The sequence below is a fragment of the Rhinolophus sinicus genome, chromosome 8, assembly GCF_057876585.1.
Source record: "Rhinolophus sinicus isolate RSI-liver-muscle chromosome 8, RSI-T2T, whole genome shotgun sequence".
Lineage (NCBI taxonomy): Eukaryota > Metazoa > Chordata > Mammalia > Chiroptera > Rhinolophidae > Rhinolophus > Rhinolophus sinicus.
In genome coordinates, this window is record NC_142508.1 from 60,968,965 (window position 1) to 60,983,665 (window position 14,701).

General features: G+C 52.8%; 1 protein-coding gene across 5 annotated transcripts in view; it reads left to right on the forward strand.

Moving 5' to 3' along the window:
• The window catches only part of IL34 (interleukin 34), a 57,984-nt gene extending 43,644 nt beyond the window's left edge, over positions 1–14,340 (forward strand). For 3 of the 5 annotated variants that reach the window (XM_019757718.3, XM_019710133.3, XM_019710142.3), the window contains exons 2-7: positions 4,088–4,498; positions 9,939–10,063; positions 10,867–10,944; positions 11,212–11,373; positions 13,348–13,483; positions 13,711–14,340. In XM_019757718.3, the coding sequence (XP_019613277.2) occupies positions 4,471–4,498; positions 9,939–10,063; positions 10,867–10,944; positions 11,212–11,373; positions 13,348–13,483; positions 13,711–13,883 (702 nt within the window). In that variant the 5' untranslated portion in view covers positions 4,088–4,470 and the 3' untranslated portion in view covers positions 13,884–14,340. Of the gene's footprint in view, positions 1–4,087; positions 4,499–5,317; positions 5,427–9,938; positions 10,064–10,866; positions 10,945–11,211; positions 11,374–13,347; positions 13,484–13,710 lie in introns of those variants that run through there. The other 2 variants (XM_019710150.3, XM_088800245.1) reach the window with 2 other exon arrangements.
• Positions 14,341–14,701: the final 361 nt, after the last annotated feature.

The window sequence follows — 14,701 nt, forward strand, 5'->3', positions numbered from 1 at the left end:
GTGGAATTAACCAGAATAAATCATTCCTGCTTCTCCTTTTGTTTATCTCCCTTTTTCTGTGGCTTAAATTCAGCCTTGCTTTTCTTCCATCTCCCCTTGAATAGAGCATCTGTGACTCACTCCTCATGGCTGCCCGTTGTTGTCCTTCCCCGTATTCTCAAAGGACCGAGTGGCTTGACTCACAGGAGGAGGATGGAGTTGGGCGTGTGGCCTGGGGCCAGCTTCCTCCCCCACGAACCCCTGTTTCCTCATCTCTAGGATGTGAGGGTTGCATGGAATGTCTCTGAGGCCCTTGTGGCCCAGCCCTGCTTATAGGGAAGTGGTCAGGTTGGAGGACGTGGTCCAATGCTGTGTCCCCTGGGCCTCAGGTCAGGCCTGGCTATTTTGGGGAGAAGAATGCTCTGTGTGGGTGTAATAGATTGGTTGCAAAAGTCGCCCCTCATTCTTCACACCCTCCCATCCATGCCTTTTGCAGTGATGTCGTGCAGCCCCTTCCATCAAGAAGTGGAGTCTATGCTGTGCCCCGCCTCCTTCTGGTTTGGCCTATAGGGTGTGTTAGAAGTGATGATGTGATTTCCTTGCCTTGGCTTTAAGGGGTTCGGACTCATTGGCTCCCTTTCTTGGAATCCTGCCTCTGTCATGAGATCAAAGCTAGGCTGGCCTCCTGGGGGTGAGTCATTATAGCTGAGGCCAACCGAGACCATCCAGCACCCCACCAACCCACCAGCGTGAGCAAGCCCAGCTTAGATTAGCCCAGCCCAGCCTCGGTCAGCCGAGTCCCAGCCAACCTGTAGTTTCGTGAAAAATAAGAGGTGATTGTTGTGTTTGGTCAGTATAAGTTGGGGTGGTTTGTTACACAGCTGGTAAAGTGGGCACTTGGGCTGTGTGTGTCCTGAACAGACACCTGCATCTCCTCTTCAGGCTGAGACACAGGCTCCAGAGTTTCACTGCCAGATTCCAACTCGAGTTCCTGGCTCCCTCCCCACGAAGGTGGAGCCATGTTGGTTCTCAGGCAGGTGGCTTTGGCAAGGAGGGAGCCGTGAAGGTCTCATTGTTAATGAACCACAGCAGGTTTCTCTCTGCTCCTTCTCCCTATTTCCTGTTCCCCAGATACAGGACTGTCAATGTTTTTTAAAAGCAAGATATATTTTTTAGCCTTCTGGACAGCATGCTCATACTGCTGCTTTTTTATTTGAGGCATTCTCTGTAGACTTCCCACCGTGGGAGATTTAACACCTCGTCACCCGCTTCCCTCCTCACACACCTGCACCCTCCCCAACTCCTGTCCTCCCAGGAGCCTTAAGTCGTGATTCTGTTAAATGAATGTTCACTCTTTACTTGTTACTGTGACTTTGAAAATGCGATTTGCAAATGACCTATGCCGAATAATACTCCAACTTTTATTTTCTTGCACAACTTTTCCCTGCGTGGGCTTCCTAATGTTCCATGTCCCAGGGGTGGCGTGGGAGTGGGGTGGAAGTAGCATATATTTTCATATTCTTCACCCTCCCTCATCAGAGAGAGAGAGAGAGAGAGAGAGAGAGAGAGAGAGAGAGAGAGAGAGAGAGAGAGGTACACACGCCCTGGGCTCTCCCAGCATGAGGCAAGGCCACTCTTTTAGGCGGGTTACTCTCAGGCCTGCAGGGGCCCTCTGTTTCGGGGCCTCCGTGAGCAGCTCGGTTTTCTCTGTGTCGTTTTCCCTTGGGCTCTGGTTCCTGTGTCATCAGGCAGCTTCCACTTTGTGTCCTCCTTGGTTTTTACACATTCCCCCCATTTCGGTGGGGCTCTAGGGATGGGTGTGACCACAGATAGAGCCCAGGTTCAGGGCTATGTGGTGTGCATGAAGGTGACCACGAGCCCACTTTTCACTTTCTCAGCTTCTCCATCAGGGTCTAACGGTCCAGGATGCGTGGTCCAGGGTAGGGCTCAGTGCTGGGTCCTTTCCGGGAGATTTCTGAGTGAGGAGGTGGCCAAGAGAGTTTTGTGGGGCCTGGAGAGGTCTCAGAGCCTGATTCTGGTGGGTGCATGTGGTGGGGGAGGCTGAGAGACTCTAGCTGGTGAGAGCAGGACAGGGCAGCACTGCCCACACCCCTGTGGTCACACAGAGCTCGGGTGTTCTGAAGGACTCTGGAGCACGGCACCTCCAAGTGACAGATCGGTCCGAGAGAAAGGGAAACTTCCATCTACACAGAAACCTGTACGCAGAAGCATGTCGGGGCTTCATCTGTCATTGACAAAAACTGGGAACATCTCAGACGCCTTTCAACTGGTAGATGGACAAACAATGTGGTTCGGCTGCACAATGGGATACTACTCAGCCAGGAAAAGGAGCAAATACACGCAAACCCTGGCTGAATCCCAAATGCAGCATGCTGAGTGAAAGGAGCCTGACACAAAAGGCTGCTCACATGGGGACTGCGGCTGTGTGGCATTCCGGAACAGGCAAAACGGCTGCACAGAAGACACAGCTGAGTTGTTGCCTGGGGCTGGGGTGGAAGGAGGCGCTGACTGCAGAGTGGCCGGAGGGAATTTTCTGGGTGGATGGAAATGTTTTATATCTTGATTATTGTAGTGGTTATACAACTCTATGAATTTGTCGAAACTCGTGGACTTGTACACTAAAAAGGTGAAGTTTACTGTATGTAAATTATAAACCTGAGGAAAAAAACTAACGACAACAAGAAGTTTCAGTTAGGTTAGTGTTGGTGGTGATATTGTAATAGGAAATTGCCAGGGTGGGTGGGAGGAGTAGGTGAGATCCAGGGGTGACCTCACGCAGGGGGTGAATGGGAACAGTTCTGTTCTTTGTGAGTCCCTGCCTGCCTGCTGGGAACCTCCGAGGGCAAGGACCAGCATTTCTAGTATATCCTGTAGGGATGGATGCCACAAGGGAGAAGATCCCCAAATCATACCTCCTTTCCCCTCGTGCCGTCCACCTGTGGCCATTTCCCTAACCAGAGGGAAACAGGGAGAACAAGGGCATGGAACAGAACCAAGTCAGAGACTGAATTTCAGAGCTGGCTCTGTTGCCGGCCAACTCAGCCTCTCAGAGCCTCAGCTTCCTCACCTGCAAAATGGGGACAACAGCCTATACCACACGGAGTCCAGTGAGGGATAGATGAGACAACTGTATGAGAGCACCGAGCTTTGTGCCCCGCTAGTAAGAGACTCCTAACACCTGTGGGTGTTGCTGTGCAGGAGTGGCCACCAGCAGTCTGGGTTTGAATTCTTGTTGCACTTCTTACAAGCTGTGTGACCTTGGATATGTGTCTTAACCTTTCTGGGTCCCGATTTCTTCATTGATACAATGATATTTTTAGGGTCCCATAAGACTGTTGTGAGGATTCAGTGACTATAAAGGCCTTAACCCTGGGCCTAGCACATAGTAAAGACTCAGGAAGAGCTATACCATTATTATCATAGGGTTGCTAAATTTAGCAAATAAAAATACAGGACTCGCACTTAATTTGGAATTGCTGATAAAGAATGAAATTTTTTCTTAACATAGGTATGTCCCATGCAAAGTTTGCGCCATACTTATACTAAAACATATTCATGCCATAATTATATTAAAAAATATGTGTTGTTTTTCTGAAATTCAAATTTAACTGGGTACCTGGTATTTCACCTGGCAACCCTATTAAGAGGGGACGCAAATATGGGGTAATAGGAGCATGAGGCTAAGCCTCAAGGTGAGTAGAAGGGTGAATCGCCTGCTTTTTAAACCTCCCTGTAGCCCGATCATTCACGTACTTTACCTGCAATCTCACCTCCTTCAGGAAGCTCCCTTGATGTAACCCACATGGCCCCTTCATTCCTTGGTCCTGCTTTTGTTCAGGCTGCTAGCCGGTGTCATCGTAACTCGGTCCTGGGCTGGTGCCACACTTTGGGTGTTCTGAAGTCATTTCTTGTGTGCAAGCCTGTGTCCCTGAGTAGCCAGCTGCCAGGGCTGTGCGCCGCCGGCCTTTCCCAGGGGTCCTGGCCGGGTAGTGGGTACAGCACAGTAGGCTCTCGGTGCCTGCAGCTGAGGGCTGAGTGGCAGCGCTGCTCTTACATAATTGGTTTCTCTCCTCCTTTCTCTTTCCAGAGCCAGATTTCACACTGAGCAGCTGCAGACGGAGAAATCAGAGAAAGCACAACCCAGCCCCAGATTCCGAGGGGCCTGCTGGGGACTCTCTCCTTCTGCTTGGGAGGGAAGACCCCCGAGGCCGCTGTCTCAGGCTGGGTCCTGGCTGCTATGGGACTTACATCTGCTGCCTCCCGGCTGCCCTCATCACTGCCAGGCAGATAAGGGTGGCGCTGCCCCAGGAACACCTGCTGCCCCCTGCCTGACCGTCCTCTGTGGCCAGCCCTTCCCCTACTTTGGGCCACCTGTGCTGACCCGAGGCCATGTAGGCCCCACTCCGGCCTCTGGATAGACGCACGGCCGGGGACACCGCCTCTGCTCTCTGGGGGACCCAGCGCACCACCATGCCCCGGGGACTCGCCTGGCTCCACTGTGAGTACTGGGGGGTCTGTGGGGACCGCCCCGGGGAGGCCTGGGCCCAGAGCCGCGCTCTGCCGTAACCATGGCAACTGGGCCATTCTTGCTGGTGAGAAGTTGAGATGTTTCCCTGCTTAGTGCAGGAGCCTTCAGGAATTCCCACGCCCACCCTCTGCCCTGTCTCCAGCTGACCCCAGCTCAGGCGGGCATGGTAGGTACAAGCCTTAGGTTGGGTAGGTGCAGTCATGGGGACGGGGCAGGCACTGGGGGTCGGTGGTAGTGCTACCTTCTCAGACTCATCAGTGCTGGGGAGTAGGCTGGGGGCAGAGGTGGCAGAGAGAGGATGTCTGGCCTCCCTGGGTGTGGCCAACCTGCGGTGAGGGCTTGTGAAAAAGTGTCTGGGCCCCAAGACACATGGAAGAAGTGCAGCCAGGTGCCTGGAGAAGGCAACCTGTTCCCTCTGCCCTTCCGTCCATAAAGAATAAAATTAAAAGGCAAAAGGAGAACAGTATTGTTGATAAAAAGAAAAATAAGTTGAAATGAGGACTGAAAACAAAAGGACCCAGAAGCCTCTCAAGCCTGCTGGTGGGAGGCCAGACCAAGATCCCTTCAGGCTCTGAGATTCAATTTAACTGACTTAAATTCAACACATGTTTCTGGTGCCTCCCACGTGCCCGCTGGAGAGTTACTGTCATGGTGCCAAGGACCTGCGCTGTCCTGGGCTTTGCTCTTCAATGCGCGACACCGAGTTAGGTGCTGGGAACTCTGTGCCGAACGGATGAGGTCGGGGCTTTATCCTGTGAGGAATTTGCAGAGGAGTTGGGTCCAGCCTGGCCCTTGCGGAGGGATCCTGCAAAGGGTCAGGGCATTCGGAATGCGCGGAAGGACACAGACCCAATATCCTGAAGGCTTCTAAGTCATGAGGAGCAGGAGAGCAGCTTGGGTGAGGTGCCACTTGAAGTGGTCTTGAAGGTGGGCAGCGCTCACACAGGTAGCCATGGGGAGATGAGGACAGTGTTCCAGGCAGAGGGACCAGCATGAGAAAGGCTCAGCGGTGGGGGGCCAAGCTGGAAAACTGGTTGGGCACCAATGACTGAGGCCTTGGGAGCCAGGATGAAGAGCACCCAATTCATGAGCTAACAGGGGGCCCTGGAAGGTTTGTGATCTGATTTGAGGGTAGGGCCGTGATTGGGAGCTCCTCTGCTTTGACGAAGTTCACTTTTGTGGTGCTTGCAGGAGCTGCAACCTTCTGGACAGGCAGTCATAAGGGCCAGTTCTGGAGATGGAAGTGGTAGAGGGGACAAAGCTGGCAGATCACAGCACCTGGCGAGGACTGGCTGTGGGGTGAGAGACAGGGGCTTGCAGAGGGGCTGGGGAGCTGGAGAAGGGCTGGTTGCTGTAACAAATGACCATAAATGTGGTGGCTTAAAACAGCAGGAATTTATTCTGTCCCAGCGCTGGAGGCCAGAAGTCTGAAGTCAAGGTGTGGGCAGGGCCATGCTCCGTCTGAAGGCTCTAGGGGAGGAGCCTGACTGCCTCCTCCAGCTTCTGGTGGCTGCTGGTGTTCCCTGGCTTGTGACAGTGTCACTCCAACCTCTGCCTCCGTCTTCACATGGCCTTTCCCATTCTCTCTCTCTCTCTCTCTCTCTCTCTCTCTCTCTCTCTCTCTCTCTCTCTCTCTCTCTCTCTCTCTCTCTCTCCTCTTGTAAAGACACCAGTCAATGGATTAAGGGTGGGCTTGAATTGCATATGCAAAGACACAATTTCCAAATGAGGTCTCATCTGAGGTTCTGAGTGAACAAGAATATTTTTGGGGTGTTATTCAACCCCCTACACAAGCTGGGGTGGGGGGAGGGCAAGCCCCATTTATCACTACACAAAGGGCTGTCTCGGGGAGGGGCGCAGATCCCCCACGCCAGAGAACCAGGATGGGATCTCCTTCCTCACGTCACTCTTTCTTCAGCCTCCTCTTCTGTCTTGCAGGCTTCCTACTTCTGGAGAGGGTGGGGGGCCAGGTGAGCCTCCCAACCAAGGTCAGGTTTGCACTGGCTGTGGGGATGCAGAGTGGCTGTGAGGCTATAGTCATGTCCCTACTTCGTCACCTGTTTGCTGACCTGTTTCTCAGGGTGGAGACAGCAGAAAAAGAGCTTAAAATTGGAAAGGGGCAACAGACTTGGAGGAAGTCTGTCTGGGGGAAGGCAGATCATCTATGGACAGGGTTTCTGGTGCAGCCCACGTGTGCCAGGCTGGCAGGCATGGTGGCTCTGTAAGGCTCGTTCCCTGCTACAAGCCCACAATTGCCAGGCCCTGAAGTCTCTGGACCAGGACGAGAGAGGGGCAGCTGGAGCAGGACTTGAGGGGTGGGATGGGCAGCTAATGGTGACTGTCACGTGAGAAAGAAGACCCAATGTGGACAGAGATACTGATTTTTAAAGACAAGATATAAATTCGGATATTTATGTGAAACCTCTGTGAACTGGATGTGGCCCTTGGACTACCAGTTTGCAGCTGTTGCTTTAGGTCAAGTGCTCTCAAAGTGTGGTTCCCAGACCAGCAGTACTACCTGGGTGCTGGTTAGAAATGCAAATTCTCTGGCCCCACCGCAGACTTCCTGAATCAGACACTCTGGAGTGGGGCCCAGGCAGCTCTCCAGGAGATTGAGATGCATGCTGCCATTCCTCTATTTGAGGTGAACCCCACAGTGCTCAGTAATCAAGCCTGGGTGGTGGTTACCACATCGTATACCCACATACTAGGGGCTAAGCTGTCCCGTCAAGATAATGAGTGAATTGGACAGATGGTGCTAGAAACAGAGATTGACAGGGTCTGGTGTAGGCAGAGAAGACCCTGGGGAGGGAAGGAGTCTTGGTGAGACCTTGAAAGAGGTCTGCAGTGTGAGAGAATACTCAGGGAAGGGGCAAAGTGTGAGCAAAAACCTGAGGCAAAGATGATCTTGACCTGTCGGCGTGCCAAGCTGAAAGGGTGAATGACCTAGACACAAGACAGAAAGCAAGCGGGTTCAGTTTGTATTTCTCTGTTCCTTTGTCCAAATACTAGGTCAAGTACATGGAAAGAAAGAGAGGTGGGAAGTGCAAGATGGGCGGCAAATATGCAACCTTGCAAAAACTGTGGGCAGAGCTCAGTGAGAGGAAGGACTGCTGCCCTTATGGGGCATAGGGCTCGAGTAGGCCTGGGGGTGCTCCTGTTGAGGGGCCCAGTGGGAGTAAAGTCATGGCAGCAGGACTGAGAGGATGTGGGCAAGTGAGGTGAGTGAGGGTTTAAGAACAGAAGGTTTCCTAAGAACCAGGGAGGTGGGTGGGGAAAGTCCAGTCAGTAATTCCTCCTCATAACCAACGGTGGATAAGGGAGGTGACTCAGCCTGTCTAACTGATTTTTTGTTTTGTTTTGCGTTTTTTTTTTTTTTGGGGGGGGGTTGGGGGAAGAAAGAAGAAAAGAAAAAATATGATTGCTTTTGACTATAACAATAGCTATTGATTATAGAATATTAAATACGTCCTACAAAATATAAAGAACATAAAACTCTCCCATAGAGATTTGGTACAGTTCCTTCTACCACATTTCCTGTGCACACACGTGTATCATTAACAAAATTGAAGTCATGCTATATACCCAGTGTCGTGCGGGGAGGCCTGCGGGGTCTCTGCTCCCGCTCCCCACACAAGAACGCAGGACATGGTGAGGCCAAAAAGGAACACCCACGGAGCCATAGGTAGGGGAGTCATTCCACTATATTCTCTCTGGCGGCACTATACTCTCACTGGAGGCTGGATCCACACTGTCCGCAAACCGCCATCCACGCTTGCCAGCCCAGCCGCCATCTTCTTGCTAGCCCCATTCTCTCTTCTTCTCTTTCTGCTAGCGTAGCCACAGCAGTTATATTAGTGGCCAATGGCTCACTGGTTACAGCTGACGGCCAACTAGCCACAGCTGATGGCCATCCAATCACAGTTGATGGCCATTTACTACCTGAGCCAGCATCTGTCTATGTGAGGCCGAGAGCCTGGAAACTACTTTCTGAGGCTCTGCCCCCACACCCAGATATGGAGTGTTGAGTCATGCTTTTTAAAAACTTCCCTAGGCATATCATCAGTATTTTTCTTATCACAGAAGCATGTCATAAAACATTCTTTGACAATGCAATTTTTATTGGCTACATTCATTGTTATTGAACATTTAGGCCATTTACAGATTTTCACTATTATGAAATAATGCTGCAATGGAAGCCTTTGTCTATAAATCTTTTGATTAATGTCTCTCTTTTTTGTTTTCCTTTAGGTTCATTCCTAGAAATGAGTTTAATGGGTCAAAGGGTGTGGACATTTTGAAGGCTTAGTGGGTCAAAGGGCGTGGCCGTTAGTAAGCCCATAAATAACAAAAATTGCCAAATTGCTTTCCAGGATGAGAGCACCTGCCTTACTACGATGCTAGCACTAAATGTTACTAAAATAAAACAAAACAAAAAATCCCCCCACCTTTCCAGTTTGATAGGTGAAAACACAGCATCTGATGGTTTTAATGTAAATTTCTTCATTTTCATTAGTGAAGTTGTTTGTTTTGTTTTGTTTTGTTTGTTTTAAGGAGGGTGCAGTCCACAGTGGCCCATGCAGGGATGGAACCTGCAACCTTGGTGTTATAAGCCCCACGCTCTAACCAACTGAGCAAACCAGTCACCCTTGACGTTGGTTTTTTGATACATCTCTTGCCCATTTATATTTTGTTCTTTCTGCTCTGATCAGCTTAACTCTTGTTCATATTTGTTGCAAATTTTCTGACTTTTTTGTTAAGCCTAAGGGAAATCACACAGGCTATTTTTGGAGTCACAGCGACCCCCAGTGGTAAAGGCTGGTAACATTCGACAGGCGGCTGCTCATTTGTTGGCAGAGAGAACTAGGATGCGTGAGATTTGCTTAGTTGGCATCCCAGAATGAGCCCTGGAAGGACCACTGCAACCCTCTGGTACATCTAACTGCCAAGGTCAGACAGAGCAGGGAGAAAATGGCTTAGTCACCCAAGAGTCATTTGTAGAGTTGGAACTAGAATCCATATCTCCTGAATCCCCAAGAGAGGAAATTCAGCAACAGGCTTTGAAAACATGTTAGCCTTGGACGAGGGGCTGAGGTTGCCCTGGAAGGGAGCTTGTCCCTTCCTCACAAAACAAACTCTGGCAGCAGCTTCTAGGGGTCTCTGCTGGCCAGGAGGGGACAGGTTGGATGGCTCACACTTGCCGGGCCTTGCTGTCCTGGAGCCCAGGCTGCAGGGAAGGCATTCCTGGTTGTGGGAAGGCCTCCCTAGGGCTCTGTGCCCCACCGCTCCCGCCTCTCCCATGAGGACTTGTGGCCAAGAAAAGGGAAGACAGTTGTGTACAGCTTTGCACACTGGGCAGTGTGGAAGTGGTGCGGATTGCTCATGTGTTCCTGTTGGGCACGGTCCACAGATCTCGGGATCCTCCTTGGCATGGCCTTGGGTTTGGAGGTGTGGACCTTGACCCAGAGCGAAGAGTGCGCCATCACCGGGTCTCTGCGAGACAAGCTGCAATTCAGGAACCGCCTTCAGTACATGGTAACCACGTGGGCACCTGCTATGTCCCTCTTCCCAAGCCCACAGGTTTGGGAAATTCAGGCTCCCTCTTTGGACCTGTGTCAGTCCTGAGACCACCTGGCCCTTTCTCCACCATACACCCCGACGCGCCTGGTCTGCACGTACTGTCCCTTCTTCCTTCTGCCAGCCATCCCGGGAGGCCTCCATCCCTCCCACTAGGTCTGACCTTTGATCCCACGTCCAGGTGACGCTCACCCTGTGACTCAGGAATGGACTCCAGGAAACTTTAGGGGAGCCCCAAACACTTAATATTAGCAGGGGAGCTAAGGACCTAGAAATTGGAATGCAGATTCTTTTTGTAGGGTGGAGACGCCCACGTGGCACATGGCTCTCTCTGTCTTTCTTTTTAACAGCTTTATTGAGATATGATTCACATACTACACAATTCACTCATTTCAGTGTACACTCCATGGCTTTTAGTGCTCTTGCAGAGTTGGGCAACCATCACCGTCATAAGTTTTAGAGTAAACTTTTAATCTTCCTCACCCCCAAAGAATCTGCTTCTCTCAGGGTAGTATGTCCCTCATACTGTTTCTTGGCTGAAACTTCTGCCTTAACAGCAACTGAGTGTTTCGTCTCAGGCTCCCCTGTGTCCCAGAGGAAAGACCTGTCTTATCCTGATGGCAAGCCAAGTGCATTTTCTCTGGCGAGGCCACCTCTGCCATCACAAGGCTGCTCTCGGGTCCCCTCCTACAGCAAATCATCTGGGGCTTAGGTGGTATCTGTCTGAGCTGTTTCTGACAGTTTGTTCTTTACCTCCACAGAAACACTACTTCCCCATCAACTACAAGGTCCCTGTGCCTTATGAGGGGGTGCTCAGAGTGGCCAATGTCACCAGGCTGGTGAGAATCCCCTCCTGGGCTGGGGAGTCCCCTGCTCCACACACATCCCATGGGCCTCTCCTGAGAGCCACGTTGGTTTGGCAGGTCCTGTCCTGTTGAAAGTCCTTTCTTGGCCTTTCAAGCAAGCCCACCCTCGGTCCAGGCCCAAAGCTGCCCGCTGTCCACAGTGGGCGCCTGTGATTGGCTCCCTATGCAGGGGCAAGTGGGTGGGAGGAGGGCCCAGAGGGCCATGTTTGGAGGGTTTCAATGATTTCTTCTATCCCTCAGCAGAGGGCTCGGGTGAGCCAGCAGGAGCTGCGGTATTTGTGGGTCTGGGTGAGTCTCAGTGCCACTGAGGCAGTGCAGGAGGTGCTCCTGGAGGGCCACCCGTCCAAGCAGTACCTGGAGGAGATACACAGGCTGCTGGTGGACGTCCAGCAGCGCCTTCTGGTGAGCCAGGCAGAGGTGTGGGCGGGCAGGGCGTGTGCACGTGTGTGCATCGCATGTGTGCGTGTGGGCCTGCATGCGTGTGGTGGCCCAGGGCTGTCGAGGGAGGATGAGAACACGTGGAAAGTTACGGCGCGTCCTGAGGGGTGTGGGAAAAATGGGGGAGAGGAGACGGCCAGTGATGACCTAGGGGAGGCTGGGATGTGCCTGAGATCCTGTTCCAGGTTCTGTCTCTCACTCTGCGGTCCTGGGCTCTGTTTCTGCATCTACGAAACAAGGTTCCTTTGCGGGAGAGGGGAGGAGGGATGAATAGGTGGAACGCAGGAGGTTTTTAGGGCAATGAAACTCTTCTGTGTGATACTGTAATGTCGGCTGTGTGACATTACGCATTTATCAAAGTTCATAGAATGTACAACATAAAGAGTGAACCTTAATGTAAACTGTGGCCTTCAACGAATAATAATAATAATACAAAAGGGGTTCCTGATAACTGCCTGCTCAGGGTTAATCTGAGGCCTTGGGGTATGTTCTCCAAAAAGCCTGGGGAGTGAGGCGACCAGACGAGGGTGTGCCCATGCAGGCCACATGTGTGCTGTGGGACCCTCTCTACACCGTGTTGCCCTGCTCCCCACCCCACCCAGCCCTCCTCAGGACCCTGGCACACACCTGCTGTGGGGACCCCCACCAGCTCCCCAGCCAGAACACCCAACCGCAAATGTGAGCTTCTGAGGATCCCTGGCTTAGGGACTAGCAGCTGCTTTTGCAGCTACCTTGAACTTTGAGGAGGCTTTCGAAATTCTGGCAGAGGCCGGGCGCCCCAGCAATTCCCTTGGTGGCTCTTTTGTGCCTTGGGGCAGGGTGGGTGGTGGCGCTGACTTGGGGAAGAGACAGTTTTCCATTCTCGATTTTCCTTGAGAATGTCTCTGGCTCTGAGAGGTCTAGGGAGCTAGTTTGGGAGCGAGGAAGGAGATCGTGGGATGGGCTAGGGCCCTACTCACCTGGGCTGTTCAGATTTAACCAGCTTTTCCATCTGTTCTAACGATGTTAGTGGTCTAGGACCTGCTCTGACTATGCGCGGCACCTGTCAGGCCGTGGGGATGGGCCATGGGATGGGCCCCATTTTCCCTCCCACCAGCCTCACTTGTCTCTCTGAGCTTGCGCGCTAGGTCTTTTTTTAAGGGCTGCTGTAATAAAGTACCACTAACTGGTGACTTTAAAACAACAGAAATTATTCTGTCATAGTTCTGGAGACCAGGAATTTGAAATCAAGGTGTGGGCAGGGCCATGCTCCCTCTGAAAGCCCTACCTTTCTTTCTGCCTCCTCCAGCTTCTGGTGGCTGCTGGTGCTCCTTGGCTTGTGGCAGCATCCAACTTCTGCCTCCGTCTTCACAGGGCCTTTCCCTCTGTCCTCACGTCCTTTCTCTTAGAAGGACACTCGTCGTTAGATTTAGGGCCTACCCTAAATCCAGGATGATGTCATCCTGAGATCCTTAACATAATTATTTTTGCAAAGACCCTATTTCCCAATAGGTCACATTCATAGGTACCAGGAGTTTGAACTTAGACATAGCTTATTTAGGGGGATAGCAGAGGGACACACAATTTAACCCAGCACATTTTCCCTTCAGGAAGGTCCTTTCCCAGCTTAGGCGCCACATTTCTGGCTAGAACAGCAAGGATGCCCAGACGTCTGCCCTGTCTGGCCTGCCCCCTGTAGTCATTTTTCAAATGATGACAAAAGAGAAGGCTCTGTGTTGTGCTTGGGGGAGGGCCATTGAGGGGGACCCCCTCCCTCCCGGAAACTTAGTACCTGCAGCAAGAAGGAGAGAAATTGCTCACAGGCCTCCTGATCACAGGAAGTCTTGTCCTTCTTCTGTGGTTTGCACAGCTCTAGATGGGACAGCCCCACCACAGCCCTCTTGGCGTATGGCCTGTCTCTTCACTGGCCCGTGGTCCTAATGGTTTTCTCCCTTCTAGGATGTGGAGGTGGGCCCCAAGGTGGAAGCAGTTTTGTCTCTCCTGAGTGCCCCAGGGCTGAGCCTGAAGCTGGTGCGGCCCAAAGCCCTGCTGGACAACTGCTTCCGGGTCATGGAGCTGCTGTACTGCTCTTGCTGTAAGGAGCTTCGAGTGGATGGGGCTGGGGGTAGGAGGCTAGGCAACTGTGCTGGGGTCAGTGGCAGAGCTGGCACCCTCCTGGGAATGCTCTCCGATATCCAGGGTGGCAGGCTATTTCTGAAGCTGAGATGGGCCCTGCATATGGGGACAAGAACAATGTGACTTGGTCTGGGCCAAGGGGGGTGTTGACCCCTCCTGCAGTCTGTTTTGCTCTCTCCCCTGCAGGTAAACAAAGCCTCGTCCTAAACTGGCAGAAGTGTGAGGTGCTAAGCCCTCCGCCTCACAGTCCAGAGCCCTCGTCACAGTGTGTGGCCGCCCAGCTATACCCTCTACGCCAGGAGCCCCCCACCTCCCTGCCCCCCTCCCTGGGATCCCAGGCTGGTCCCCCAGCTCAGTGAAACTGCTGAGGGCACAGGAGGAGGCCTCCTGCCCCAAGTAGCCTGTATGGAGCAGCTCCCACAGTTCGACTGGGCCTCAGGTGTCCCTGGGTGGTGGTGCTGAGCCCCCCTTGGGAGAGGGTATTTTTCCTTTCAGGAGGATCCTGTGCCCAAGGAGGGCTCAGCTTTCCACCCCCCATACGTCACATCGTCTCACCAGGAATGGGGGGGCCTGGGGGCACCTGAAGGTGAGCAGGACAGCGCTCATGGCCCCTCGTGCACCGCCCGGCTGCCTTGCTCAAGGCAGTGCTGTCTCCTGGGCCGCAGAAGGGAGAGCTGTGCCAGGTGGGCTGGTGGGCGTGGAGGGGACAAAACTCAGCAAGGCCAAGGAGAGGGCAGAGCCAAATGCCATATCTTGCCACAGTGGGTGCTCTTCCAGTTCCTTTTGTTTTCTATTAAACACCCGCTTTGTTTTGTTTTTTGTTTGGGTTTGCATTTGCGAGGGTGAACCTGGAAAGGCTGCGAGCCTCTCCGCCACCTCGTGCTCCAGCTCCAGCTGGCCAAGTGCAATGGGCAGCTGGTCGGCTCCAGGCCTGGGTCTGAGGGTTCCGACTTGGAATGGAGCCTGGCCAGGGGGCTGGAATGGTGGCCATGTGAGGGGCTGAGTTCCTCCCAGCCCCACCTTAGCACATAGGGCCTCAGTGAGGCTGATACAGCACGGCCGGAGGTGCCGTCAGACTGACCCCAGCGGTGCCTCCTGGCCACCTTCCTCCTCCGTCTGGCTGTCTCAAGACAGGTCCCATCAGGGGCAGAGCTGCGGCAGGCCTTCAAAGGTATGC